This window comes from Camarhynchus parvulus, chromosome 2, assembly GCF_901933205.1.
Source record: "Camarhynchus parvulus chromosome 2, STF_HiC, whole genome shotgun sequence".
Classification (NCBI taxonomy): domain Eukaryota; kingdom Metazoa; phylum Chordata; class Aves; order Passeriformes; family Thraupidae; genus Camarhynchus; species Camarhynchus parvulus.
In genome coordinates, this window is record NC_044572.1 from 45,113,417 (window position 1) to 45,141,101 (window position 27,685).

General features: G+C 34.7%; 1 protein-coding gene across 4 annotated transcripts in view; it reads left to right on the forward strand.

Annotated features, from left to right (window-relative positions):
- Positions 1–27,685, forward strand: part of ULK4 (unc-51 like kinase 4) — a 211,919-nt gene that overhangs the window by 33,866 nt on the left and 150,368 nt on the right. For all 4 annotated transcript variants that reach the window (XM_030944162.1, XM_030944164.1, XM_030944166.1 and 1 more), the window contains 5 exons: positions 1,307–1,414; positions 5,686–5,769; positions 11,369–11,530; positions 18,216–18,398; positions 23,279–23,406. In XM_030944162.1, the coding sequence (XP_030800022.1) occupies positions 1,307–1,414; positions 5,686–5,769; positions 11,369–11,530; positions 18,216–18,398; positions 23,279–23,406 (665 nt within the window). The remainder of the gene's footprint in view (positions 1–1,306; positions 1,415–5,685; positions 5,770–11,368; positions 11,531–18,215; positions 18,399–23,278; positions 23,407–27,685) is intronic.

A 27,685-nucleotide genomic window follows, 5' to 3' on the forward strand; every position in this document is an offset into this window, starting at 1 on the left:
CTCAGTCTAAAGGGACGAAGTTGAGGGATGTGAATGGGTGTGTGTAATCTGTTAATGCCACGGTGACAAGGTACTTTTGATGGTGTTGATTTCACAGTCAAAGTAGTTCTCAAAATACATTTCATCACGAAAGAGTAATTCTGCGTAGCTGTAGAAAGGAAATATAATAAAGGTGAAAATGCTGTCATTATGTGTTCATCATTTGGTGCAGAATTGCACTTGAATCAACTTGACTATTACTTTCTCAAGCCTACGTATTAGAATCTTTGAAACCTACTGATACATTTGTTTCTTAAATATGAAAGTAAAGCTCTCTCTGGAATGGCAGGCTAATTAAAGTTCCTGAATAAAATTTGTAGAAATGCTCTGAAAGCAGTTTAAAAAACCAGTTAATGAGCATAGAACTATTTTTAAAAAATGGGGAGGTCAAAGTTTGTTTAGTAGATCTTTTTGCTTTGATTTGAAGACTGCATTTCCAGTTTTGATATGATTTTGCTGTACAAAGATTGGAGTTATGAAGCTGCTAAGGTCAGAAGGTGAAGTAAAACAAGGGAAGTTGAGGATGAAAACTCCATGGTGCTCCAAAGAAGAAAAAGTGCTTTACTGCCAAATACTTTTGCATGGGAAAGTGATTCCTTACTAGATCACCTGCACAAGATGAATCAAATTTTCTAATTTCCTTCCACCTCATCTTTATAAATAACATATCTATCTATTTATCTAGCTATCTATTTACATATATATATGCACACACACGTGTATATGTATAAATGCTTTGCATACAGAAGTTCATGAAATACAAAAAACTAAAATTATATGTTCAGTTCTTACACAGTAAATCACCTGTAAACTTAGAGATCAGAAGACAAGACTTAAATAGTTCTTATACTTTGATATGATATCCACAGAAAGGACATCATTAGAGATTTCTTGTTGTTTATTCTTTTTGTAACGAGGTGGTGAGAACTCCCAGATCTTCTGACAGAAACACAGGAACTGCAAGTAGGCTTTTCTTTTCCTGGCAGATCTATTTCTATTGTCCTGAGGGAACTGAAAGAACAGATAGCTGATAATTAAGTCACCTTGACTAATTCCTTATTGCATTTTTCTCCATATTGCATATATAATGTTTTGTAATAATTATTTTTTCTTTCCTTCAATGCTTACTAAATCCCTTGCAAAGGGCTCTTCAGCATAAGTGAAGAGTGAATAAGATGACATTTGAGATAAAGCTTTTTACCTTTAGCAGTATGTTTTGCTTGACAAAATTTGTGAGTTGATCTATTGATTGATTTTTTTAATTTAGGCAATTACACTTTTAACTGAGCTAATCAGAGAGAACTTCAGAAACAGCAAATTGAAGCAATGCTTTCTACCAGCACTTGGGGAGCTGCTTTTCCTCATAGCCAGCAAGGTAAGACTGCAAGTGATCCTTACAAATTTGGCAAATGTGAAAAAATTTGCCATGGAAAACTACACCAAAAAATGAAATTAGTTGTTTGTATAGTCAACAGTTTCTTGTCCTGTCTTCTCTAATACTTATTCTACTTTAAGAAACATGCTAATCCAATCATTTACTTCATCTGAGATTAATTAAACAGCATTCTTCAAGTGTAGAATTTTAACTTCATAGAAGGATTCAATCAACCACCATAAACACTGCTGGCCTCCAAGTGGCCGATCTAAGGTTTCAAACATCTTAGCTAGAGATGTTGATTAAATAGGATGTATGAGGACAGTCTATAATATCAATAAATTAATATATTTGTGTATCTATATCCATATTAAATCTTACTGCAGCATGGTTGGATTCACAGCACAGTGGAAAAGGAAATGAAATTACCCTGACTAATTTCAAATGGACTTGTGTTTATTCCTGATTAAAACTGATTTAAACCATCAGTCTAAAAATAGTAGATGTGCATTAAAAATAATTGGAGGTTATTTGTAGAAAAGAAATACTGTCAATATTAAGAATTGGAGTTGACAGATCCTCTAAACCATCACATTTGTTTTTTCCTTATTCTAAGAATAAAATACTCGTTTACTTAACAGAAACAAAAGTGTCTTCAAGCAGAAAAAGTCTAACCTTGGCTTCTCTGAAGCCTTTGTATAATCTGCATCATCTAATAGCTCTGAATGCTGACATGTTAGTTTAACTAGTTTAAGGCAGTTGGTAATGGAGCAAATGTGGCAAATGAATCATTACTCAGGCTTTACTTACGGCTTTCTGCTGAATTTCCAGGTTTTATTTTCTTTATCCTCTAGCTTCTTTGCATGTTCCACAAGATGTAGTGGTTGCCTTGGTTTTTGTAGAATAACAAGCATTGTCCTATTTTTGTTGGAAAATTGCCGAAGTATTTGTCAAATACGTGCTCACAGAACTTATAATGTGAAATTATGTTCTGAAAAATGCATCCACAGTCACAGTTTATATGTTTTAATACTTGCTTGGTTTCCTCAGGAGGAAAGATTTATACCTGCTATCATCAAACAAATGAACTTAAAACTCCAACTTGAAAATTATATTTGGCAGGAATATTTTTCATGGCTTGATTTTATTTTGAAATTAAACTCTGATTAAACAATTCTGTTAACACTGGTTGTATAACACCAGAATGATTTGCACAGATTTTTTCCATCTGAAAATGTGACCTGACAAATTTTTCTGTCTGTGTATGAATTTCACAATGTTTGAAACATTACAACTTGCATGTAAGTGGCAACTCTGTCACATTTCAAGGTTGGTTATATATACACACACACATAAATATTAATGCATTGCATCATGTTATAACTAAGAAATTAATAGAGTGTAGGAACAAATATTTGGACACATATGAGCTCAAGACACCATGTCTTGGTAAAATTTCAAAAATATCAGTGTGATATATATGCTTGGAAATACTAACCATTCAATTTTTTTAAAAAAAGCACTTTTCATTTTTCTATTCTATATGTATTTATCTTCAGAATATTCTGGTGTAGTAGGCATTCTTTTGCTCATTAAACTGATGAACAGTAGTGCTGAATGACCTTGCCAAGATCATATAGCAAGTCAGGGGTAATATAATAAATGAAACCAAAAAGTTTATTGCCAACTTATATCTTTAAACAGCAAAGCCTTATGACTTGACTAATAAAGAAAAGTAAATCATAACTGCATCTAATTCATTAAGGACTATACACTTGGGTTTTTTGTTTCCATCTTTTTTGTGCTTTCTTTGGCCTGCTTGATTGTTTTATCAAACTGCTAAATATTTTCATTTAAGCTGTAAGTTTTTGAGGGCATGTCTGGTTTTATTTATTAATTTATTCCCTCTGGGGTTTTGTGAAGTGTTTCTAGGTCCAGCCACAATTTTTATATGAAATAATGGTAAAGATTATTTCTTTTTCATGTGAACATTTGGTAAATCATAAATTATCAAATACTTCAAATCAAGTTCAGCTGTTTAGGTGCAGGATGATTAATGAGGTAAAATACAAGATCACTGTTTGCACTTCTATGGCTTAGAAAATACTGGGAAATGTCCAGATAATCATAACAGTCCTGTGTATTCCTAAACTCTGATATTGTGTGGGTACTTGATTATGAGATCTCATAAGTAAGATCTTACACTCCATCTCTGCATTTTTATTCCAAACAGAAGCCAAGAGCAATTCACAAGTAGCATGAGCAGACTCAAGGGAGAATGTTCTCATACTCTTGAGTGGATTGCCTTGGGGGAAAACTTTCAAGTTCTATGTAATATTTTTATTAATTTTGTGTTGTTTGTGTTATTAGGGCACAGAACCTAAAGTTTAATCAAAATCAACATGAGCTGTGAGCAAAAAGTAGGAAGATTCCTCAGTGTTTGGTGATATATTTAGGTTTATTAAGTGTCAAATGCTGTACGTTATGTTTATGTAATTAAGAATGGTAGTAAGGTTCATCTCCTTTTGCCTTTTAAAATTTCTAAATAGAGATTAAACCTTGCAGAAAGTCTTTAATCAGTTTGAAGAATGGAAGAGCTATTAATGTTTTAGGATTGCACAATTTCTTAAGTCTTTTTATTTTATATCACATTTAATATGTATGGTTACAAAAGACCTTGAAAGAATTTCTGGTTAAATTAGGTGAATACAGTGAGAAACAGACCCATGCCAGTTCCACAATAGATTGTCATTTTAACTCTGTTTTGACTTTTAGTCTTGTTCTGCCTCTTCCAGGTAGAAAAGATTCCACTTTTGCCTGTTTGAAAGTAACCTACTTTTACTTTCTTGGAACTTGGGCTGTGTTTTCTTAAACTTACACAGTGCCTTGGAAGGCAAATGTTGATTACTTGTCAGCAATGTTGATTACTTGTTCTTACTCAGATAAGATGGGGGAGATAGAATGAAGTGGATTTGATGTGTCTGTTGGATGTCCAGCCACTCTTGTTATTACTTTTATATTGTCCCATACATCCTAATACAAAGTTAGCAGAAAAAAAGCTTACAAATGGGATATTTAACAGACCCATTTTCTCTATGCTATATGTGGCAAATAAAGTTTTGTTTTCAATAAAGAAGGAAAATTAATTTTACTAGACAATACAGTAATAGTCTTCCATGCTAATGTGCCATGCTTTAATTAAAGGCCTGAAATGCTCATATCGTATATATGTGAATTACTGTAAGCCATGCAGAAATCAGCAAATTTAGAAAATATCATTTATTTCTGCATCATTAACCCCACTTTGCCTATCCTATCCCTTTTATTGAAACCAGTTTATTGGAATGCTAAAAATAATTTGAGAATATAATTAAAAGAGTTCATAATTGTGTAATTTCTGAAGAAATTACTGTTGGTCATCCTTTGTCTACTTACTAAAACAAGTTTCTCATTATTTCATGGCCTGTCATTTTCACACCATCTAATGCCTATTATTTCTCACTTTCTTTCCCAAAAGAGGCTATATTTTTTCCTCTTTCTAATAGTTCTGTGTTACTAGCCTGGATATGGAAGTTGTTGCAGTTAAATCTCAGTGATATCCAAGTGTCCCATTTTAAATTTAAAATTTTACAATAGGCTATTGCAGAGACAGGGGGATGTGAAGTTCACTTGGAAGAATTAAGCTCTTATTCAACTAGTAGTGAATTAGCCTAACAGGGTGATTTCAGGAAACATACTGTAAGATCTTGAAACAGTGTTCATATGTACTGAAGGCTATACCGTATAGTAAATTTTCTTAAACACTTGTTATCTCTTTGTATCACTTAGAGCATTTTTTTCAAAAGAAAGTTGACTTTTTTCTTTTTACCTACCAAAAAAAATTTTTTTTATTTTAAAGACAAGCATTTCTGCTCTTAATAGTCAGTTATCTCTCTGAAGCGCTCAAAATGGTTGAGAGGAATGAAAGAATAGACACTTTTTTGTGTCTGTATGAATTAGAATGAATTGATGAAATGCAGAAATATTAGGACAAACTCTGTTGTGGATTTTGGAGACTACTTAAATAAGCTAATAAAATATCAATCTCAGTGCTGCACGTGAAATAACATGAAATAGTAATAATGTCCTGAAATTTAATATATTTGATTGCATATGTTAATTTGAAATGTGTTTAATATGAACCTTATTAAGAACATGCTACCCATTTTTTATGTGACTGAGATTGTTGTGATTTTTTGATTTAATCAGTTGTGCCGTTGGCTTCATTTCAGGAGGAAAAAGGGGAGCACCCCAGGGAATGCTGGGCTGTTCCCTCAGCTGCTTACACTGTGCTAATGAGGTGTCTTCGGGAAGGGGTAAGGCTCTTTCATGGTCCTCAGTAGAATTTCTCCACAGTAATAACCCTTTAGGCATTGTATGAGGATTGTAGCCTGCAGCATTGCAGTACCTTGTCAACCAAGCATTGCTCTTGAATTTAAATAATCATAAGACCATGACCTAAGCAGGAGATTTGCAGTGTTGTTCTCTGTACATTCAACATTTATGTATTGCTGCTTGTGTTGGGGGAAATGGGATAGTAAATATAAATTACTGTTAATAAATGTGAAATTTATTAATGATGTAGGCATCTTTAGAGAAATGTTCTGACAGTTTGTGCTGTCCTCTTGCAATTTGATTTTCATACATCTTCGTAAATCTTTGAGCAAGATTTTAGTTTCTTTCTTGAAATGGATGATATACAGTTTTTTAAAACTGCATTGTTATCCTACTGACTTGTCAGCATTCTTTGGAGGCAAAAAAGTAGTAATTAGGTTTATTCTCATACATGTGCTTTACTATGTTCTTCATTGTTTTTGGTGATGGCTTAACTGTGCTAGAAGAAGGGAAGAAAAATATGCATATAGTTCCATTTTGAAAATGAAAAAGAATTGAGTGGAGAGTTTACATTCGCTGTTTGTATGAGACCATGTTACTTTATTTTTGCCCAAGGCAAAGCTCAAGGCAGAAAACATGTCAGAGGTGGCTAGAAGGTGGAAAGCAAGAGGAAATACCTTTTTTCTTTCCTTTTTGAGCTCTTTATTGCCTACAGATTGTGATTAATAAAGGAAGAGCCTAGATGCATTTTAATATCTTCAAACCTTCATGTGACCAAGAACACAAAACTGTGTTTGTATTGTGCACAATTTCCAGCTCATAATTAGAGTAAGATGTCACTCTAAGGCACAGTAGCAAGATGCTATTTAATTATAAATTTAGTAATGGAAGACTTGCTGTTTCTGAATATACATTGTGCAGAAACTAAATCAAGACATCCATAAGACACTAATTTATTCCTATAAAATCAAATCACTTCTTAGTCCTGAAACATGTCATATTTTTCTTAATAATAATAATTTATCTTGATATATTTTTTCTTGGTGAAAAAAGAACACAAAATAGAAGTACATTTGCCATGCAATAGTTCAAATTAAATGTAATTAAGCATAAATTTAAAATAATGTCTAGGCTAGCCAACTACATCTGTGCACTCCTATACTTTCTGTTTGTGAGTATGCTCATTTTTAATGTAGATATATATATTTTTAAAACATGTTTGAAGCTGTAAAACTATGCAAGACTTGAGGATGGAATGGACCTTTGGAGGTCATCTAATCCAACCTCGTGTTCACAGTAGGTCTAAATAGATCAGGTTGCTCAGGAACATGTCTATTTATGTCTTGAATATCTCTAATAACTATGGTCCCACAATCTCTGTCAGCAGTGCCTGCATCTCCTTCATAGGAAAGTTTTTACTTGTTTATGCTTGGAGTTTTCACTCCTGGCCATTGCCTCTTGTCCTGTGGCTATGCAGCTCTGAAAACATTTGTCACCAGCTTTTCTCTATTAAAACTACATAAGTTTTTCATTCTTATATGAATAATTTAAAAAATATATACATAATTACATAATGAATTAATTGTAATTGTTCTAAGTCCAGTCGTGAATTAAGAAATTTTTACATCAAGATGTTTTCTGAAGTGATTATGGACATATTGTCTCAGTATTTATGAAAATGGCAAACTGACTTTTTGTAATAAGGTCTGAACTACCACAGTGCATTCTATGTGCCTTATAAATAGTCACTTCTAGTTTTAATTTCCAGTTAAGAAGCTTTATTTTATGTATTTAATAAAGAATCAAGAAAATAAAACCAGTTAATATCATTCGGTACTATGGTTTATATAGTTTTGATTTTTGTAACCTAAGTTCACTGTTCCTGAGTTTTATTATGAACTACTCTGAAGGGTTCTTGGACTTCTGAAGTTTTTTAATATTTGTCATTATCAAAGCAGAATTGCCCTCTGAAACAGAACAGTAGAACAGGAAGAAGTTTGAAATATGTGTGTGTCCCTTTTATTTGCCTATAAAGGACCAAAATGTTCAGAAAATGCAGGTAGTGTCATTTTCATGTACTTTCTGTGCCTGAAAATCTAACAGTGATAAAAAAAAGTGTATGGGTCAGTGAAAGGAGTTTTAGGGTGATGGAAGTAGAAGACTGGGAAAGTCTTTTATCTGTAGGGGAACACAAATTCTAATTTCCTGCATTTCAGTGTTAACTTGAGACAGAAGCTGATTTTCAACTCAGGCAAAGAACAGTTGAGTTCAATTATGTGTCAAAATAAGGGAATTGGTACACTCATAAATAAGTAAATGATAAGCTTGATTTGACATGTTTAGTCTTAGTATAATGTTGTGGTCGGTCAGAATGGTGTAGTAAACATTCCAATATTTATTTGCTGATCCTTTCCAGCAACTGTTTCCAACAGTGAAACAAAATGGCTGTTCCAGGCATCTGTATTTGTTTAAGTTCAACTTCTAAATGTTGGTGTTCAATCTCTCGTGATTTCTCCTGATAAAGTGTATAACTGTTAGAGTTCCTGTGTTATCCAGTCATGGAAGATACTTTCTGTTTCAGAAAGGATATTCCTATTTAATATGGAGTACCTAATGCTAATGTGAAAACCATTTTCCTTTTATGTATTTTGCTTCATTTATTCAAAACTGCTTCATTTATTCAAAACCCTGTCCATACACCCAGAGTTGTCCCAACCCAGGTGCAGAATCTGGGACTTGCCCTTCTCAAACTTCATATGGTTGGTGATTACCCAGACGTCTTAATTTGTTGAGGTCTCTCTGCAGGGTCTCTCTGCCTTCAGTGGGGTCACCAGCTGCTCGCAACTTAGTTCTGCCAGTAAACCTACTTTAAAAGGATCATAAAGTATTTTATCCTAACTTCTAATAAAATGAAGTTATGCTATTTTTTGGTAGCATGTTTGTTATCATAGTGACTGTAACTTCAGTGCTTCCAAAACTTTTGCTGCACTGTTACATTTATAACAGTCAGTAAAAATATCCAGTAGATTCAGTTATTTCAAAAACATGGAAGTAGGTTTTTTTATGATATTGATTCCCCTCCCTCCCAATTAAAATGTAAAGACTTGATTAAAAGAAGTTTCCTTTCAGTAGTTTGCAATTTTTTATCCTTCTGGTATTTGCATTTTCACTCGGGGCTCTTTTTCATTAAGCATCCCTGACTTCACTGGAAACAGATATATCTGCAAGTGTTCAACATGACTGAAAATTAGGAGCTTTAAGTGTGCTTTATAAAACTAGTTGAAACCTAAACTCATTGAAAATAAAGTATGTGCCTCTTCTTTTATACAGTTCTATTCATAGTTTTAGATTTCATGCAGTTCATGATGTGGACATACAATTACCGATATATGGAACTGCTTTACTTATATCTTGAATATCTATTTCGGTTCACTAAAATAGCTTATTTGCTGGTAGCATCACTGGATGACTCCTTTAGTTAAGAGGCCAAATATTAGTTTAGATCAGGCTTCCCTTGCAGACAGCTAATTAAGCAGAACATGGTAAAAGTCTTGTTGCTTAGATAGTGCTCAGGAACAGATACCAGAGGAGCTGAAATGGAAGGTCTCAGGTGGCAGCAAATAGAATTACTTTGGCAGCATCATTGAGCTTTTAAAGCATAGTGATGATGCATGACCATTTTCTAGTCAAAGTAACAGGACAATCTGGAACAGGGCATAATTCATCCCATCAGTGGCTGAAAGGAAATAAAACACATCTTCAGGACCGAATTTTACAAAGAAAAATTGCAATTGTATCTGGAAATTTGTTAATTATTAATCCACTATGTATTGCTTTGATTATGATTAATTAATGGGATTATAGTTCGTTTATTAAGTGTTTATGCCTGCTTAAATTAGGAGTGGAGTCCCAATTGGCAGTCTTAATAATCACTTCATATGTTAGAGAGACTTAACTTGGCAATTATGTTTCAGTTACGGATTTGATTGTTAAATACATCAGTTTAGTCAATTTGATAAATGCATGTATTTTTACCCTAATTGTACCCCTCCCAAAAAAAGACTGAAATGCAGAAGTATAATTCACAGAAAAAACATTAAAACTGGACATTATTTATAAAATGTTTTCAGAATTTAAATTTTAGTAAACATGTATGAGTATCTGTGTATTTAGGTCTTTAGTAGGTCAAAATAATGCAATATTGTGCAGTAATCAAAACTGTAAAAAGAGAGAAGCCTTGCAATATTTTGCAGTAATCAAAACTGTAAAAAGAGAGAAACCTAAGTTCTCTTTGGTTTATGGCTGCAAGTAAGAAGGAAGACCACAGAATTCAGTGGATTTTTTTATATGGAAATTGACTTTGGTATTTCTGTTAAATATTTTGAGTAGAGCTGCAGTTCTTTGGAAGAACAGGAAGGATTATAATGAAAATGAATACAGCCTTTTTTTTTGACATCATTATACTAAGAGTTTTCAAATATTTCTACATCTAAAATCTATATTTTAGAACTACCAAGTCAGTAGAAGGAAAAGTGGATATTGAATATATTTTAATGAAGCATAAGTTCTCTCCCTCTGCAAGTTCTCCCCTTTTGTACTACTTTCTGAAAGGTTTCATTATCGTTGCTCACAGTTGTTGGTGGCTCTGATTGTAAAGATAACTCTCAGAAATCCAAAGCTTAGTAAGCTAAAATAGAGAGCAATTTAAGAAAGAAATCAATTAGATATTATGATGAATTATTTGTGAAGACAGGCTATAAGGACAAATTGAAATATAAAAATTATATTAAAATTCATTCTTGCTAAATTCAAGATGATATTAAAGACGTGGTTGAGAGGCTTCACTTTTTCTGTAGTTCAAGACTGAGGTGAGGTGAGGCAATGCACAGCCAAAATAACACCATTGATGTATCTTCCAGTTAATGACTCTGATTTTAAGTGAAAAATATTGGGTTAGTACTAAAAATATGAAGGATTCAGAATCTCATATGAAAATCTTGGACTTCTTGTAGTAAATGGGACCTAATAATTTGTCTTAAGCAGTGGTCAGGATTATCTGCTTAGAAGGGAGTTACAGAACAACTTAATTTGCAAGAAGTCTTTATTCCAAAGAGTCAACAAATCCTGGGATGAAGACAAAGAGGGTTTAATGTAAATTTTTTTTCCTAATGTAACTGAATATCTCATACTATTTAGAGCATATTCTAGTAATGAATGTTGACACAAATTCATTCATTTATAAAGCACTGATCATGAAACGCCTTTAACATAATAAAAGCTTTTCGTTTGTAATGACTACATTTAATTTGGGGTGATTATTTGGAGATGAAAGGTTTTGTATTAAATTATGCTTGTATTAAATTGTCTTTGCAGTAGACGAGAAAGTGGGGGGAAGTAGGATCTGTGAACATAACTTTGTCATCAGGTGAAGTTTCTTGAAAACTTACTTTTGCAAGTATCAAGAAGAATTAAGAACCACACCAAGACAATATACATCGAATAAAATGTGGGCATAGGCAGTCATTTACAAAGAAATTAGAAACATTTTCAAATGTGTTTTCCTTCTTCTCCTTCCTATAGGAAGAGCGGGTAGTGAACCATATAGCAGCAAAGATAATTGAAAATGTTTGTACTACTCGTTCATGCCATGCACAAGGATTTATTACAGGAGAAATTGGACCTGTCTTGTGGTACCTTTTCACACATTCTACAGGAGATTCTTTGAAGATAACTCCTATTTCGGTAAGGAATTTCCTTTTGTGATAGAGTAATGCTTTGGTCTTTAGTCTGAGAAACCTTCTGAAATGGAACTGAAATGTATTTGAGCATGTTTGTGATAGGTTTGTGGTTTTTAAATTTCAGACTACTTTAAAATATATTTGAAAAATTTCTGAAATTGAAAAATGCATTTATTACAGTTCAGTGGTTATGAATTGTTCATGTGATTCATCATCTTCCAGAACATGTATTTCCTTATACTGGTAATAATGAGCTATTTTTAAAAAGTTTAACCTTTCAAAGAATCTATTAAATTCTTGCAAAATTGAAATTTCACTTTTTTGATGATGTTTCAAATGAGAATAGTTTATTCTCTTTATCAAAGACTTGTTTAGAAGACTTAGTTGGATCAATCAAATTTCTTTTTATAAAATTGTTAGGGCCTAATCTTTACTCAGAATTTTTAAGGCAATATAGAATGATAACAAGACAAATAGAGTGATGACATGCAAGCAGAAGGTTTGGAACAAAAGGATTTATGGGGTAGAAAATACTTAGCAGGACTGTGAGTTTAACCCAAGAGCATGTAGCGACAGGACATGGGGGGATGGATTCAAACTAAGAGTAAATAGGTTTAGATTAGATATTGGGAAAAAATTCTTTATTGTGAGGATGGTGAGGCATTGGCACAATACCAGTGTTCCCCAGAAAACTTGTGGCTGCCCTGTTCCCTGGCAGTGTTCAGGGCCAGGTTGGATGGAGTGCTTGCTTTCCAAATGGACAATGGTAGTGTCATAGCTGCAGCAGTATACACATAGACACATCTAGCATAAAGGTAATAAAAGAGAGAAATAAAAATTTGTTTGAAGTGTGGCTGAAGAGGTAAGTGATATAATAAATTTATAATTTAAAAAATATATCTATTTATTGATTTTTTTTTTATCTTAGTGTATATTTGTGGCAGAGTCTTACTTGCAATATAAGCTGCTCAAATATTGGGAAAATGTCTTGGCGTTTTAGAACAGGAAACCTATTTAGTAAAATAAAAGTCTTTGCTCTGTAGCATCTGAAATTCTTGGCAAAAACAGTCTTAGAACTTCCATAGGTACAGAATAGTTTGTCCCTAAATATGTAAAGTATATGTGTGAGTCTGGCTATTAGGCTGCTTTTTTAGAAAGGGTCTTTTTGAAACTTCATCAATTTGATCTGTGAGTTTTATGCTTAGGTCACAACTGCATATATGGAAAAAGACTGGAGATAAGAGTTATGACTTCCTTCACTTACTGAGTTTTTAAAGTTGCTTGCTCAATCCTCTCTCCTATCACTACTTTTGCTATAAGGGTTGTTTTGTATCATGTACTTTCTATTCTTGCAAATCATTAGGCTGGGCAGCTGTTAATTGTTTGCTACTAGGTCATAGTATTTTATTATTTTAATCTCTTTCAACTCCTGCTGAAAATTCCCTCTTGTTTCTCTGCTATCTGCTTGGAGAACTTTGCTTTATCATTTTCCATTCCCTTGATTCCTACAGCGGACTCCCAGGGCCTGCTGCATTTGTAGGGGCCAGTTGGCCAGTTATGCCTGCCTTGGGTACCACAGCAAATAGCCTATTCTGGAGAAACTGTCTGTGTCAATTGCATTCAGACACTGAGCTAAAAGAGATCACAGGAGGAACTATCAGTGGGCTTTTCTTTTTCCTTTCCCCTCCTGAAAACTCATTTTTTTCTTGGACAATACAGTGTGCTTGAGGTGGGCAGAGTATTTTCCCTGCTCAGTAATATGCAGAAGTTATATATCTGATTGTCAAGAATAAACTTGTCAATAGTGGAGATTCACTACGACTTTCTGTAGCTGTCATCAATACCATATGGTTTGCTCACCTTGCCCTTGGATGAGTATCAAGACACTATGAGAGGAGTGGGTTGTTGTTGTTTGTCCCTTTGTATCCTTTGCTTCTTTTGAGAACCCAGGTCACTGGATCCTCCTAGGTTCAGGTGAACCATTAAGAAGCCTTTTCTTTCTCATAGTGTTTATGCTATGGGTATCTAGCCTCTCTTAAGCACTACTGATGAGAAGAAAATTTTCATGCTGGAAAAACTGGAAGGTTGCAAAAAATGTGTAAAAGGAAGTTAAAACCTGAAAACCTTGTTGTAGCCTAGTTTGCTCCCTTTTTTTTTCCCTTTTTTTTATTTTTGTGTCCATTGATAGCTACCACTATGTACTAGTCCAGTGAGGCTTTGTTAATTGCTCGGTTCAGTTGGACAGTGCTGACATTTGTGTGATCTCTTCCAAGTGAGTAGACTGAAAGTATCACAGATTGTGAGTTTCTCAGTTCCTTCCCCTCTTGTTCCTGTAGGTGTGCTACAGCAGCCTGATCTTTATGGGCTTCTTGTTCAGCTAGGCCTGTTAAGTGCAGTGAGTTTTACTGCAATATTTATACTCCAAAGTTGAATCATCTGGCAGTCATGGATTGAAACTAGGACTTGGAATGACATTGGTTTTGCTAAGCTCTTACTTCCTAATTCTTTTTCTTGTGTTTAAAATCTTTGTATTATAAAACTTAATAGACTTCTGAAGCTACTCTAGAAGCTTTCTTATAGATGACATCTGTCAGGATGAAGCAGTGTGTTTTGGGAGGTCATGATAGCTGCAATTATCAGAATTTCCTAGAGAAACTCACCTGATTTGTGGGACATCCTTTCAATGGTAATTGACAATCTAAGTAAGAAAGATGTTTTTATCATTCTGTTACCTTTTCTTTCTCAAAGTTGCTTAGCAATGTGTGCTTGGGTGTTGATGCCAGCATTTTAAAAAGACAACCAAGTTGAATGCACACACTGAGATCTGCTAAGGTAAAAATTTCTTCAACATTTTGTGCATATCTGTGGTATAAATGTACATATGGACAATAGAAACAAAACCATAACTGTTCCTAACTAATGTTTGTTTCTTGTGAAGGCAATAGGCTTACTGGAGTTCATACTTTTCCCTTGTGTACTTACTGAAGTTTCAGTCATGCTGGAGGTAGGGCTTGTTCCAAATTCACATATTGGAGAGCTTTGAATGAAAGCAGCTGTGAGAAGAGTTGCAAGAGTAAGACACGTTTACTGTTTTATATCCTTGGTGAAACTGCTTTCTTCTAGTTTTTCTGGTCTTCATGTAAATTATTGCTATCCATGTAGCTGAATCCATCTCCTTTTTTCTGCCAGATAATTTTACACAAGTGTTCTTGGGTCTGAATGGGCTCCTGGATTTTCCCCTCCACAGTTTTGGGGATTGTTTCTTTTATCAGAAGACTGAAGTTTAATACTTTTATATGAAGTGAATTGAACAAGGAAGCTTCTAAAGTAGGATGTACTAAGGTGATACTTCAATCTTTTTGCTCCTTTGTAGTGAAACACTAAATGTAAGAAGTAGATAAACTTATTACTCAACGCCTGATATAATTCATGATTATGTATTAATGCTGCTGTGGCATTTAGATATATAATCTTAACTTCATCTGATAACAATCAATTGATATTAAAATCTAGTGCAGGAAGATATTTTCCCAGCTAAAGTTTATGGAGATTTTAGTGGTATGTTAATTTAAAAAATGAAATACTAATGTATTCTCCAGTTGTAGTGTACTGTATAATTTCTACATCCATTAAATTGTTGCTACAGATATGTAGGCATTTTTATCCTGCATGGCCACAAAAATTGACATCATCATGTCAATTTTATTATGCAGTCATTCCTGCCTTATTTGAATGTATCCTGAAGAATTTATTCTTAACTGACATCTATATTAGAATGTAAAAATACATTTCTGTTAAGAAATACATCTGTCGTATCTTTACTTTGAGTTAGCAGTCTGTCTGCGAAGTGTATCAGCAGTAAAGGACTATGGAATTCTACTTATGATTATTTCAATCAATAATAAAAATATATCAAGAAGATTCTCTGCCTTTAGTCTCTGGAGTCAAGAAATGACACTTCACTTTGTCCTGCCTATCAGAGGTGGCAAATGGGGATTGTGTCTCTGTATTTTTTTCTCACTTTGGAGTCCAACATGCCTCACGTAAATATCACAGATTTTGCCTGTAGGAAAGCCGTGTCTTTTTATCATTTTGCTAGACTCAGGAAAAAAAATCTGTAAGATGTCACAGCGCTATTCTGACAAGCTCAGCAGCAAGAATAATATTTCTTTCCAGTATGCTGAAAGTTTTTAATTTTTTAAAAAATAACTTAAAATTTTATTTCTAGGAGATAATTTTTTCTGCTGGAAGAGAAGTAACAAAACGTAAGCCACTTAAATGGAAACTAATTTGGGAAAGCTCACACAGTCTTTTTTTAGGGATTTGGTTCCTTTGTTATTTTCTTAAGTAATTGGTATTGAATAGTTTCTTTCAGAGACTTGTGTATTGCAGATACTTTAGTGCTTTCATTCTCAAATTTGAGAGTCATGGAAGATATCCTGAAAGGGTGAATGTTACCCAGTCACATGTAGCCTGTAAGACTAGAAGGGTATGGCAGAGATGATCATAGAACCCTGGAGTATCTCAAGTTGGAAGTGACCAATAAGAATCATGAGGCAAAGGTTGGAGCTGCTGAGAGAAGAGGTGCTGGTTAAGGCTCCAGCAGAGAGCAGGGGTGGAGAAACCAGTTCCAGGAGAAGTTCTGCTGAAGCCTTACTCTCACTAAGAACATTTCATGTTCCAAGACGGCTCTCTGGAGATGATGGTGTGAACTCTATTCTTACATCTATCATTATCTGCTTCCAGTTCCTGCTCCACCACCTTTTGACCTATCTCCATCTGTTTTCTCCCAATACTGGATCTACTGAAGTGATTTAGAGTGCTTTGTACTCTATCCCACATTTAAACTCTGTCTTCTGCTTTTCTGCTGTAGTGTTATGTTCATTCATACGGCGGAGCATTCTGTGATGTACAAACTAATGGCAATTTAAGGCTTCTCCTCTTGGCTATTGGTGGGCTGGAGCTTTTCTGCTACCTCCAAAACTGCAGTATTATACTAGAAGACAGCCTGTGATGTCTTTCCTACAAAGTTTGCCTGGAAGTAATGTGATGGCGGCCCTTGTTTGGCAAGGTGTGTAGCAGAGATCTAAGGCAGTGGAAAATCTGCAAACACCATCTGCATGCGAGTCTGCACACCAAGTTAGCTCCATGTTGCTTTGGCACAGCCTGTCGCTAGGTCCCAGCAGTTCATTGGTAGTACAACCCTCAAGGATGTTTTTAGTGAATACACAAACCTTCTGCCCACTCATTTTGAAAACTCTGAGTAGAGGTGAAGAGCTGGATTGTATCCTGGGGGAAATCGAGCATGCTCTACTAAGGAACTGAGATTGAGTGTCTGTGTTTAAAAAGAGAGTAAAAAAATAATAAAAGAAGAAAACTAAAAGGCTGCAATCGATGTGGTTCCTGGATCAGAAAGGACGAGGAAGAACAGGAGCAGAGTAGATGAACAGCATCAATAAAATGTCTGTCAAGTTCATGATTTACTGCCTTTTATGCCTTTTTTCTTCCTTTTCCTTCTTTTTTAGTTGGTTTTGAGTAGTGTTTCTAAGGGCACTGGTGAACTGGATGGTTTCTGGTGTTCTTAGATGGAAAGCTTTTCTCTGGTGGTAGTATTCTGTGTAATTGACTATAGTTTCTCTTAAATGAGACCTTACTATTGAGTGCACACCAAGTAAACAGCAATTTCTAAATATAGCTGGTCTGAAGAAAACAAAGAAATCATAAATATTACTTACATTTCACAAAAGGGAGTCACCTTCAAAGTTTTTCCTGAAAAACAATTCAGATTTTCATGTGAATCCAATATTTGACATCAGCTCTTCTTCTCTGCTAACAGTATATTCAGGCCAAAGGAAAAGGAATTTTTAAAGAGTCGTATTTTCTTTATCTGGAGAGAGCAAATGCAGTTATAGTATCTTGAAGGTTGCGTTTTTACAGGTATCAAAAGGAGATTGATTTGGAGATGAGGCCACCCTGAAGATTGTTTGGTAATGTTTGCTAGGAAATAGCTAAGTTAGTAGACACTGAAGAGGTTTGTGCTCACTTTACTAAAGCATGGTCAGTATCTACATTTTCTATTAAAATTATTTTTATCACTGATACTTGAAAATCAACCATTTGGAGAATAGTTTGCAAGTTTATTATACTAATACTGTTTCCTAATAAGTACCTAGATCTGAAGTAGTATCTAGAGCTAAGGATAGACTTTAGACACTGTAATACTACAGACCTCATTATTGTCCATGAGCAGGGAGAGAGAAGATGCCAACCTTTATGGGTACCCATAAATCCTGTGGTGTATGCTATGTCTGTATTTTCTCTCCCTGTTCTCCTTTCTAGTACAGTGTTGTCTGATGCTGTTTATATTCCGTGCTTGATAAAAGACTCAAGCATGGGCTGTGATGCTCCATTATTATTGTTCTCTAGAGGAAAAGAGTAATGTGACTTTTTGATGTGGATGTTGGTGTATGAAATATTTGAATTTCAGCTGCACAGAGTGTATAGCAATGTATTTAGAAGAATTCCAGGTCTCTAAAAATAAGTGGTCTTTTCCACTAATATTTGTCATAAAAATTAATCTGTATGTATTCCTTTTATTCCTAAACTATTGAAAAACTCACCACGTGCTTTCATTTTCCAGTATTTTTCTTGAGATAATAGTCTCATTAATTTTTTTTTCACTTTTGTAGGCTTTGTGCAGAATTACTCGTTCCTCACCGAACGCTTTCCAGAGTGTCATTGAAAAAGTGGGATTAACAGCTGTACTAAATTCCTTGGCAAATGGAATGTGCAAAATTCAGCAGTACATGCTCACTATGTTTTCAGCAATGTTGTCCTGTGGAATTCATCTACAGAGACTAATTCAAGAAAAGGTTTGAGTTCAGATTAATATTTCACTGGCTTAGGATTTAATGAAAGAAAAAGTTAAAATTGATACTGTGAGTTGTTTTGGGTTTTCAAAATACGTCTCAGTGACATTTGCATATCTGAATAGCAGGAAATGAGGAATGTGTTTCTTTTATATTTCTATTTGCTTAAAATCTAAATTATAAGGTGTATAGTTTCTCTTTCTCTCATGGATCTTTGAGAAATGGTACTAATGGGTGTATAAATTGTTCCTGCAGCTAGGATTCAATCAATCCAGAATACCCTAGCCTGACCATAACTGATAATAGGCCCTAAGGAAAATCAGTAACAAATCAGTAATGACAGCTATTTGACATAGCTCTCTTCGACATTTAAAATAGAAAATAAGGTGTCCTGATTAAATCTGAAACTGTACTTTATACTCTCCTTAAAGGACCTTAAGTCAATTTGTAAGTGAAATATCTTGCGGGAATTAGCATTTTAATACCTTAGTTTTTTCTTTTTAGTGTCACTAAATAAAACAACTGGTTTTGGTTTGTGTGTAATATAATTTTTGGTAGAAGTGGTTAAAGTTTTCTATTTTGATCCTCAAATTATTTTGTATTTAGAGAAAAAAATCTTTCTTTTTTGGCAGTGTATCTGCATAGTTCATAAATGAAAGTAATAATCTCCCTCTGTTTGGAAAGGATAAAAACCACAAAGAAAGAAGGAGTTATAGTTCTTGTTTTCCTCAGATACTCTGTTGTAATGTATGTTGTAATCTGACAATCATCTTGACTATAATAATCTGTTGGACATTAGTTGAGAGAGTTTTATTTCCCTATGTATTATTTTAACAATTATATTTAAATTAAAACATTATCCCACCCACATGGCCTGAAATCACTCATTCTCTTCTTAAAATTAATTTCTGTACCATGTCAGAATCGCCAGTGTGTTTTTGTGAGTGCATGTCAGCTGGCCTTAAACTTTCCAGATCCCACAACAACAGCACTAACGGGCGGCAAATTGTCCTGTAATGCTGCACTAACAGCGCACATTACTGTGAGTTGATGATATATCAGAGGAGCATGGTCAAAAATCATTCACTTGAACATTCAGCAAAAGAATCCAATGTGCAGCTAGCCTATGGCTACAGCATGATGTTTTCTGTGAAAAATTTCTTGTTTGTATAGGACTTATATTGCTAAAAGAACTCCCATACTGATAATGAGTTTCTTATGGACAGAATGGCTAGAATTCCCTTTCTGATACTGTAGTTCTAATGAGCAGGACTGTAGAACTGATACTGCGCTTCTTATTAGAATTCTAATCAAATTTTACAGATTAGAAAATTTAAATACAGACAAATGTAGACATCTTTTGATAGCATATATCAGACTAATGATAGGAGTGGGAATAGTGCCCAAAGCTGTAAGTAAAAAACAGTCTACTGTAAAAACTAATAAAGTACATCTGGTTCTACTGCATGTGCTCACATTTGGTAACTGTACCCGCATTACAGCTCAGAAAAACTTAAATCTCATAGAATGGGTTTTGTTTTTTTTTAATTGAGATTAGCTCATTTGGTTAGAGCCTGGTGGTAATAACATCCAGGTTGTTGGCTCAATCCCTGTGTGAGCCATTCACGCAGGAGCCGTTCACTTGATGATCGCTTCCAACTCAGAATGTTCTGTGATCTCGAAATTAGATTGTAGGATTTTGGAAGCTGAAACTAAATTCCTATTTTTCTTGAATAGAAACTAAAAATACATACATGCTCCTGTATTGAACTGCCAGGTGCTATCACATCACATGGAAAGATATTATTTTAGCTCTGAAAATCAAATTTAATAGTCCATGCACTTTTCAATATTTCATGCTCATGATTCACAAATCCACCTTAATGAGAGAAGGGAAGAGTGAGTAGTGTTGGCCTACAGATTATTTTGCGTTCTGTAAAATTCTTGTGTAGCTCAACTTAAGAGGCAGAAGGACCTCAGTGTGACACAGAAGGTAGTGATGAAAAAGCGACTCTCTGTTTAATATAGGTGCAAGCAACGTATTAAAAGATACTTAAAGATATAAATTCGAGATGGAGATAATTTAGCTTTGTGTATGTTATCTCGAAACAGCCTTAGTTTGTAAGGATTAGGACTGCCCTTGGTTTCTTTAGTCTTCAAGAACAGTAGTAAAGACCAGGTACAAAACAAAATCCCGAATTGCAGTTCTGTGATCATCTACACTAATACAAAACTTTAGAGAACTACAGTAGCCAGAAGGGACTGGGTTTTTTCCCTCTCTGATACAGAGACTTTCCATTTTACTTTCCTGTTTTGGAAACAAAATAGTTGAAATTATGTTTTTAAAATAAAGCATGGAAAAAGAACTCAAAATCAAGAATGTTGAATGCATTATAGCAGTAGATTCAAAAAAACCCGGTGCTAATTACTTTCATCTGGCTGTCAAGAATCACCTTTGGATTACTGAAAATCAGTCACAGATTTTTGAATGCAATCAGGTTCTTCCAAAGGTCAGATAATGTAGTAGGGTGTTTTTTATTTGGTTTCTTTCTTCCTCAACTAGTCATAAGTAAAATTATTCAAATACTTACAGCAATATATTGTCACAACTGCATTGTAAATACATTATAAGCATTGTCCTCATATTTCAGTAACTGTTTTCAATTCTTCGTCTTTTATCTGAATGTGGACAAGTAACTACCACTGTAGAGGACAGTTTTGCCCATATCAGTATGAATAAATAAAAATATAAAAATATCTTTAGCAAAATCTTTGTAACTCTAAACTTATAATATGGAGATATTTGCAAAGCATAGAAGGGAAATTTGAAAATACATAACGATGTAACAAGTGTTTGCTATTGTAATTCCTGTTCTTGTATAGTGAGATAGTGGTCTAACTGTTTTCCTCTTGTGTAGGCAATTCAAAAACATAATTGCTTTTGTTTTAAACTTGCTTTGCAGTATTACTCAGTGTATCCAATATAAAGTCATAATCTTGCTGCAGCGTGTTCACTTGAAATGAAGAGAGTGTCCTATCCTGCTGAGTCTCCATGGATACATCAAACATTTGCAGGGGAGGGAGGAACTATAGAACAGAGAATTGATAAATAATGTATTTGGCAGTATTTGAGTGATTTTTGGCTTTTCTGATGCACCAAGTCCTGCAGGTCAGCAAAGATGTGCTTGAGATTTTCTTTGGATAAAATTTTGCTGTTTTGCAGTCCTCAAACCAGCCAGAAAAGCAAATTCCAACAGGTCACATTTATTTCTTAAACCAGATTATTAGAACGTTCCCATATCAATCTGATGTAACTATTTTTAATTGTCTTAACCCATGTTAACCCCCACATGTAGCATTGAGACATTCTTGGTTTCCAAAGTATGAGGACTAAAAATAGATGTGCTTTGGCTTGTAGTTGCATGTGTCTTTGTCATGGTGTCCTTGTGCATGGTCTATCAAGTCTATGTTAGCACAGTCAGTGTTGCATTATATTAACTCTTTGTCTATGTCTGAGGTTTTATGGGGTTTCTGAACATAAAATCTTTGTTGTTGTTGTTTGTTGCTTTGGTTTTTTAACTAAAAATAAAGCCTTGAAAAACCAAACCACAATTAAAATTCAACTTTGCATTTATTAGATTGTAATTTAAGAACTTGACTGCTGCAAGTTCATACTGGAGGTGCTACAAGTCAGGCTCTGTGAGCTGCTGAAGTGTTTAAAGCAGTGACTTTTTAAATCCTAAGACTGAGAAATTCTTCTATTTATGAAATAAATTAATGAAGTATGGCAGGACAGTTCTAGAATAATTAATAGCAATTTGTTTTTCTGGGATTTCTGTAGTTCCTGAATGATGACTGCTTTTGAAGACAGGGTTAAAATGGTGTCAGAATAAAATCTAATGGTTTCTTGGCCAACTCTTTTACTCCTGCTCTTTCTCCATTCTCGGTAAAGATGTATAGTTAATTGTTGCAAAGGATGTCTCTAAGAAATTACAGTCAGGGTTGATTTGCAGTTATTCAGTCAGCAAATGATGAATTTGAACATTAATATATATGCTAAATGGGGATCACAGAGTGGGATTTTTAACTTAGTACATAACATGCATACATTACTCATCTATCCTATAGTATTATTCCCTTGAGAATCCAGCTCTGCTCTTTGAAGGCAGGGTCTATTGATGAGGCCATTTGTGCTCAGTCTACTTTTTGCACAGAGCCAGTTGACAGAGTTTGTAAATTCTGATTCACTTTTTAGTTCTGATTTCATTTATCCTTCTTCTTTCTTTTCAAGTCCTAATTTTATTTCTTCCTTGAAAAGATGTTGTTCACTTTCTGAACTCAAAATATGACTAGATTAGATAAGAACAATCAGAGAAGGTGGAAACAATTTTACCATCTATTTGAAGCATCTGGTGAATAATTGGTATCTGATGTAGATAAGATTTTATTCAACTATTGTGTAGTTTTTAATATCCCTGCATATAAGGGAATTAATAGCTAAAAATTTAATCATATTTGTGCTTAAATACGTATGCATTCTGAAAATAGTTCAGCTTTGTTTTAAAATAAATCTATTAAAATATCCTATGTTTATGCTTATGGTAAGCCCTTTAAAAATATAAATTTTATCATCTTTTGTAATTGATTTCATACTATTTTGGATGTAGTACATTAAATAGCGTTTCCTTTTTACTCTGCCACTTCTGGAGATGTTCAAAGCAGCTTTACACTGGGCCAGTCAGTCTTGGACAGAATTTATTTGTTAGTGTTCTATGGATTTTTTTTTTCCTATGAGTGACATGAAAATGAGCAAGCTTTAAGTGTATACAGTCTTACAATACAGTGCAAGTAACCTTCATGTCTTTGTGTTTATTTCCACCAAGGATTTTGTGACTACAATTACTCGTCTACTTGAAAGTCCTTCAACTTTTATTCGAGCAAAAGCCTTTCTGGTCCTGCTACAAGTTTTAATTAATAACAGGGAGATGTTGCTCCTCAGTTGTCAAACAAGGTAAGGTGATAATGGAAGATAATCAAAGATACAGTCTTTAAAGTTGTACCTGAAATACTTGAAAATGTGTGGTATTTTTGAGCCAGTGTTTTAGAAGTTAATTGTTTTGTGTGTAATAGTAATCCTTTTATTCATGAGAATATTTTGTCTGGGATCAACAGGTGACAATTATTCACAAGGGGAAACCACTGTCTTGCAAGGAGAATGTCTTTTAAAGTAACTAGTGGTCCCAGTGAGCACTTGCATTTTTGGGTAGGGCAAAAGATATACTGCAACAGTGAGTTGTTGGTATGGTGGGAAAGCAAAATAAAAGGTTCTGTTATGTACCTTCCTCATCTTGGGGTTTGGTATAGTCCATAGTCTCTTCCAGATAGTCACTTTCAAGGTAAAATAATATTTTTTAGCTATATGTGTTGCGGGAGTGATTTACATAATGACCAATAAATTCCTGTGACTTTTACATGAAGTATTTAATTCTTCTATGTTTTAGAACACTTTGCAGTAAATTACTGAATCACTAGGGAACTGTTACTTGAAATTTTTTGTATTCTGTTGGGGCAGAAGCATTCCTGTATCAAAGAGGAGCAAATTAGAGTGTGTTAGAATATGAATTGTCACCATGTTTCGAGGTGATCAGAGAAGTAAGATTAAAGAAATTTTAGTTGGGATTTATATCTTCTACTGTTCTGTAAGTAGAAGAGTAAAATGAAGTGTAAACATAGTTTTTACAATATTGAAATAGAGCAGGTTTGGAACTGAAAGTAAAAAAAGGATGAGACTTGTGGGTAGCTGTAAATCTAACTATATCTATAGCAAATAAAACATTATATCTTATATTCATATTTGAGAAGAATTAGGATATATACATTAGGGTTAAAGGAAGGGGCAGATGAATTATACCATGAAGCCACTGTGAGAGAACACCTTGTGGGGTGATAGCATTATATATAAATTCCTCCACTTGCAAAGCTGTAGGTATTCCAATATTTGTAGAATAACAGAGAATAAGTAATGAATCCAAGAGGCTTTTTACACTTCCAGAAATGTTCTATCAGAGTATGTGCTCTGGTTAGTGAAAAACGCCTCTAACGATTTGTAAGTGACTTTTTGAATGGCTACATTTTTAGTAACTCCTGCTATTCATGTGCCTGATACCACATAGGACTCTCCTGTGTGTTTGGAGAAAGGTCTGACAGAAATCCTGCACAGTTACTGTTTGTTTATATAAATACCTAAGATATTATGTGAAGGAGAATAATAATAATTTTATCTACAATTTTCTTGATTTATAATGCTTTCCAACCAGCTGTCTTTTTGAAGAGAATGTGCAGTGAATTTGAAATATGATTTTGTAATTTGACTTTTGGCTTTATCCTGCTGTTTTATTGTCATGCTCCAGACAGGGCTGATTAGAGACCAATACATAATATAATACACTAGGTGAAACAATAGGCAAGCCTTATAGCAGCTTTATTGAGCTGATAAACGTTTTTTATTCATTTGCTGAGTTTTCTTTATAATTATTCTTTAGTGAACAGCATATCTCTTATCAGAATAGATCATCTAAAACCTTTCTCTTACATCCAGAAGGTAAGATAGCTACAGAGAGGAGAAATAACCCATTAAATCTGGAGACAGTTGCATTCATAATATTGCTATATAACTCTGGAATAATCTTAAACACAGCAGAGATACTGGATACTTATTGACTTATAGTGTGGAATTTAGTTAGATGTCTTCAGTTGTCTGACAGAAAAGTTTCTTCAAAATTAAGACTCAAAAATTCTAAATTGCTAGCACAGGAAGCAGAAATCAGTTGGATAACTATTGAAAATATTTGATATACTTAAATTCTCCTTCTGGAGGTGTTTGATTTGAGACATATAAAGAGCCTGTAGTAAAATGTACATAATTCCTGCTTAATGGTTTGTCTTCAGCAGCTGCAGCTAAAGCCTGTAATAGGATTTATATTGCTTTAGATGATAAAATCTGTTTATGATGATGATAATCAATATAAGGCAATTTTTCAGTGTGCATCACTTAAAGGATGATGCAGATGATAAAACAATAACAACTGTTTCATGGCGACACTGTACTGAAAAATGCTTTAGTTTACTTTGGTAATTATGCTGGTTTTGGCTGGATTAATTTGCTTTGTGGCAGCTACTATGAGGCTGTTTGTGCTGAAAACAGCCCCCTGGGCCTCATGAGCATGGGGGCTGCCTCAGGGCCAGCATCCCAAAGGCCTTGCTCTGGAGAGCAGTTCTTCCTTTATTTGGCAGCAAAGCTGGGGCAGGGTCTGGAGTGCAAGTCTTATGAGGAGGAGCTGAGAGAACTGAGGCTGTTTAGCCTGGAGGAAAGGAGGCTTGGCAGTGACCTTATCACTCTTTGTAACCACCTGAAAGGAGGCTGTAGCAAGGCAGGGGTTGGTCTTTTTTTTCCTAAATAATGAGTGATAGGACAAGAGGAAATGGTCTTAAGTTGTGACATTGGAGATTTAGATTTTATATCAGGAAAATTTTTTTCACTGATAACTCAGACAATTCCACTGGTAATCTTTGTGATATATGTCCTTGGAAGTGGTTTTGGAGGTGAAAAAACTGTGGCATGTGAGAAAAAGAACAGTTTAATCTGTTTTCATTAATCTCATTGGGAGGAAAGGGCATGGGATAGGGAAAGAGGGGAGAGAAAGAGAAATGGAAGGAGGAGTAGGGAAAGAGGAAGTGGAAGGGAAGGGTAATGGCAAGCTTATTTTAACTCTGCTGGTGTTACCAAAATGGATTTCCATGTGTTTTTCTTCCAGTTTGTGCACAGGTAGCAGGAAATAAAAGGCAGCAGCAGTAGGCACTTGCTAACCCCCCTTTTTATTGCAGGTAATAATGATGCCTATGGGCTGGGAACATGAGAGCTATCCAGTGTTGCAAGTCCTGATTCCTGGAATGCAATCTTAAGACTACCTGCCTATTTGTTTTTACTGTTTACAAAACTTATTGGCTTTGGCCATGATACCAGCAGTCGCCATTCACTTTTGGAGTATTTGTACACACAATCCCCCATGCATGTCCCTGTAATGCCTATTGATTAGCTGAGTTTATACAATCTGGTTGCAAGTTTCTTTTTGTACCTTTTTTTAAAAGTCTTTACTTACTCAAAGAGTATAGAAACACCTTTATAATTCCAAAAAAGAGTGGAGAAAAAGCTGATCCCAAATGATCAAAGGGATATTCAGTATCATGTGGCCTCATAGGGGAAAGAAGAAAGGAATGGCAGGGAAGACATTAGGAGTGATGGCACTTGTCTTCCCAAGTAACCATCACATGTGATGGAGCCCTTTGTTCCTGGAGATGGCTGAATACCTGCCAGCCTATGGGAAGTTGTGAATGAATTCCTTGTTTTGCTTTGCTTGTGCTGATTTTTGAATTCTGTGGATGAAAAGTATTGATATATAATAAGAAATGTAATTTTTCAAGTGAATTCATTGTTCCACAACATTGAGACAATTCACCTGTTACTCTTTTTTTCCTACCTCTTCCGTGGTAGTTGATTACATATCTTTAGTTCTTCCACATGTGATGCAGCTAGAGAAGATATGAGATCCTTTAGGCTCGAGTAGCACTTGTTTATTTACACTGTGCAAATTAATTTATTTTGCTAATCACACTGAGTTTTCTAGTCTCGTTCATTTCTCCTTGATTTGCAGAGGCAGGCTACCTGTTCTTCAGGGGGAGGACACATCCTGAAGTTTTATTGAGACTTTTCATTTCACCCTTTTCTGAGCTAGCAGTAATTTCTGATTAGTCTCACTGAATTGTTCTTTTTGTATCTAGATGGTTTCAGAGAATTTCCTGGATAAACAGAGCATGGCTTGGAGATTGAACTTCTCCTCCCAAAAGAATTTATTCAAACCTCTTGTTTTCTACTGTCTGCAGAGATGGACATTTCTGGAAGTGTCCATCATCCACAGGGTAGTATTCCCAACATATTTCACAGTCTGCAGAAATGTAGCGGCATAACCTCTGAGCAAAATCTTTCTGTTTCCTGTGGCCACCTTCTGTATTTATTAAATTTTCAAATCTTATATGTGCCCTGAAAGGAAAAGCTTTGCCTGGAAACCTACTACAGTCTCACATCTAGCATAGCCTATTTGCCTTCTACATCTTAAGATTTATCTAGAAAAGTAGTGAGGAAAAGAACTGAAAAGCTTGGTGCTGAGGCAGATGGGAAAACGTGGAAATGGAAGGCAGGAGGGAACAATGATGTAAGTCAGTGACTTCAGGAA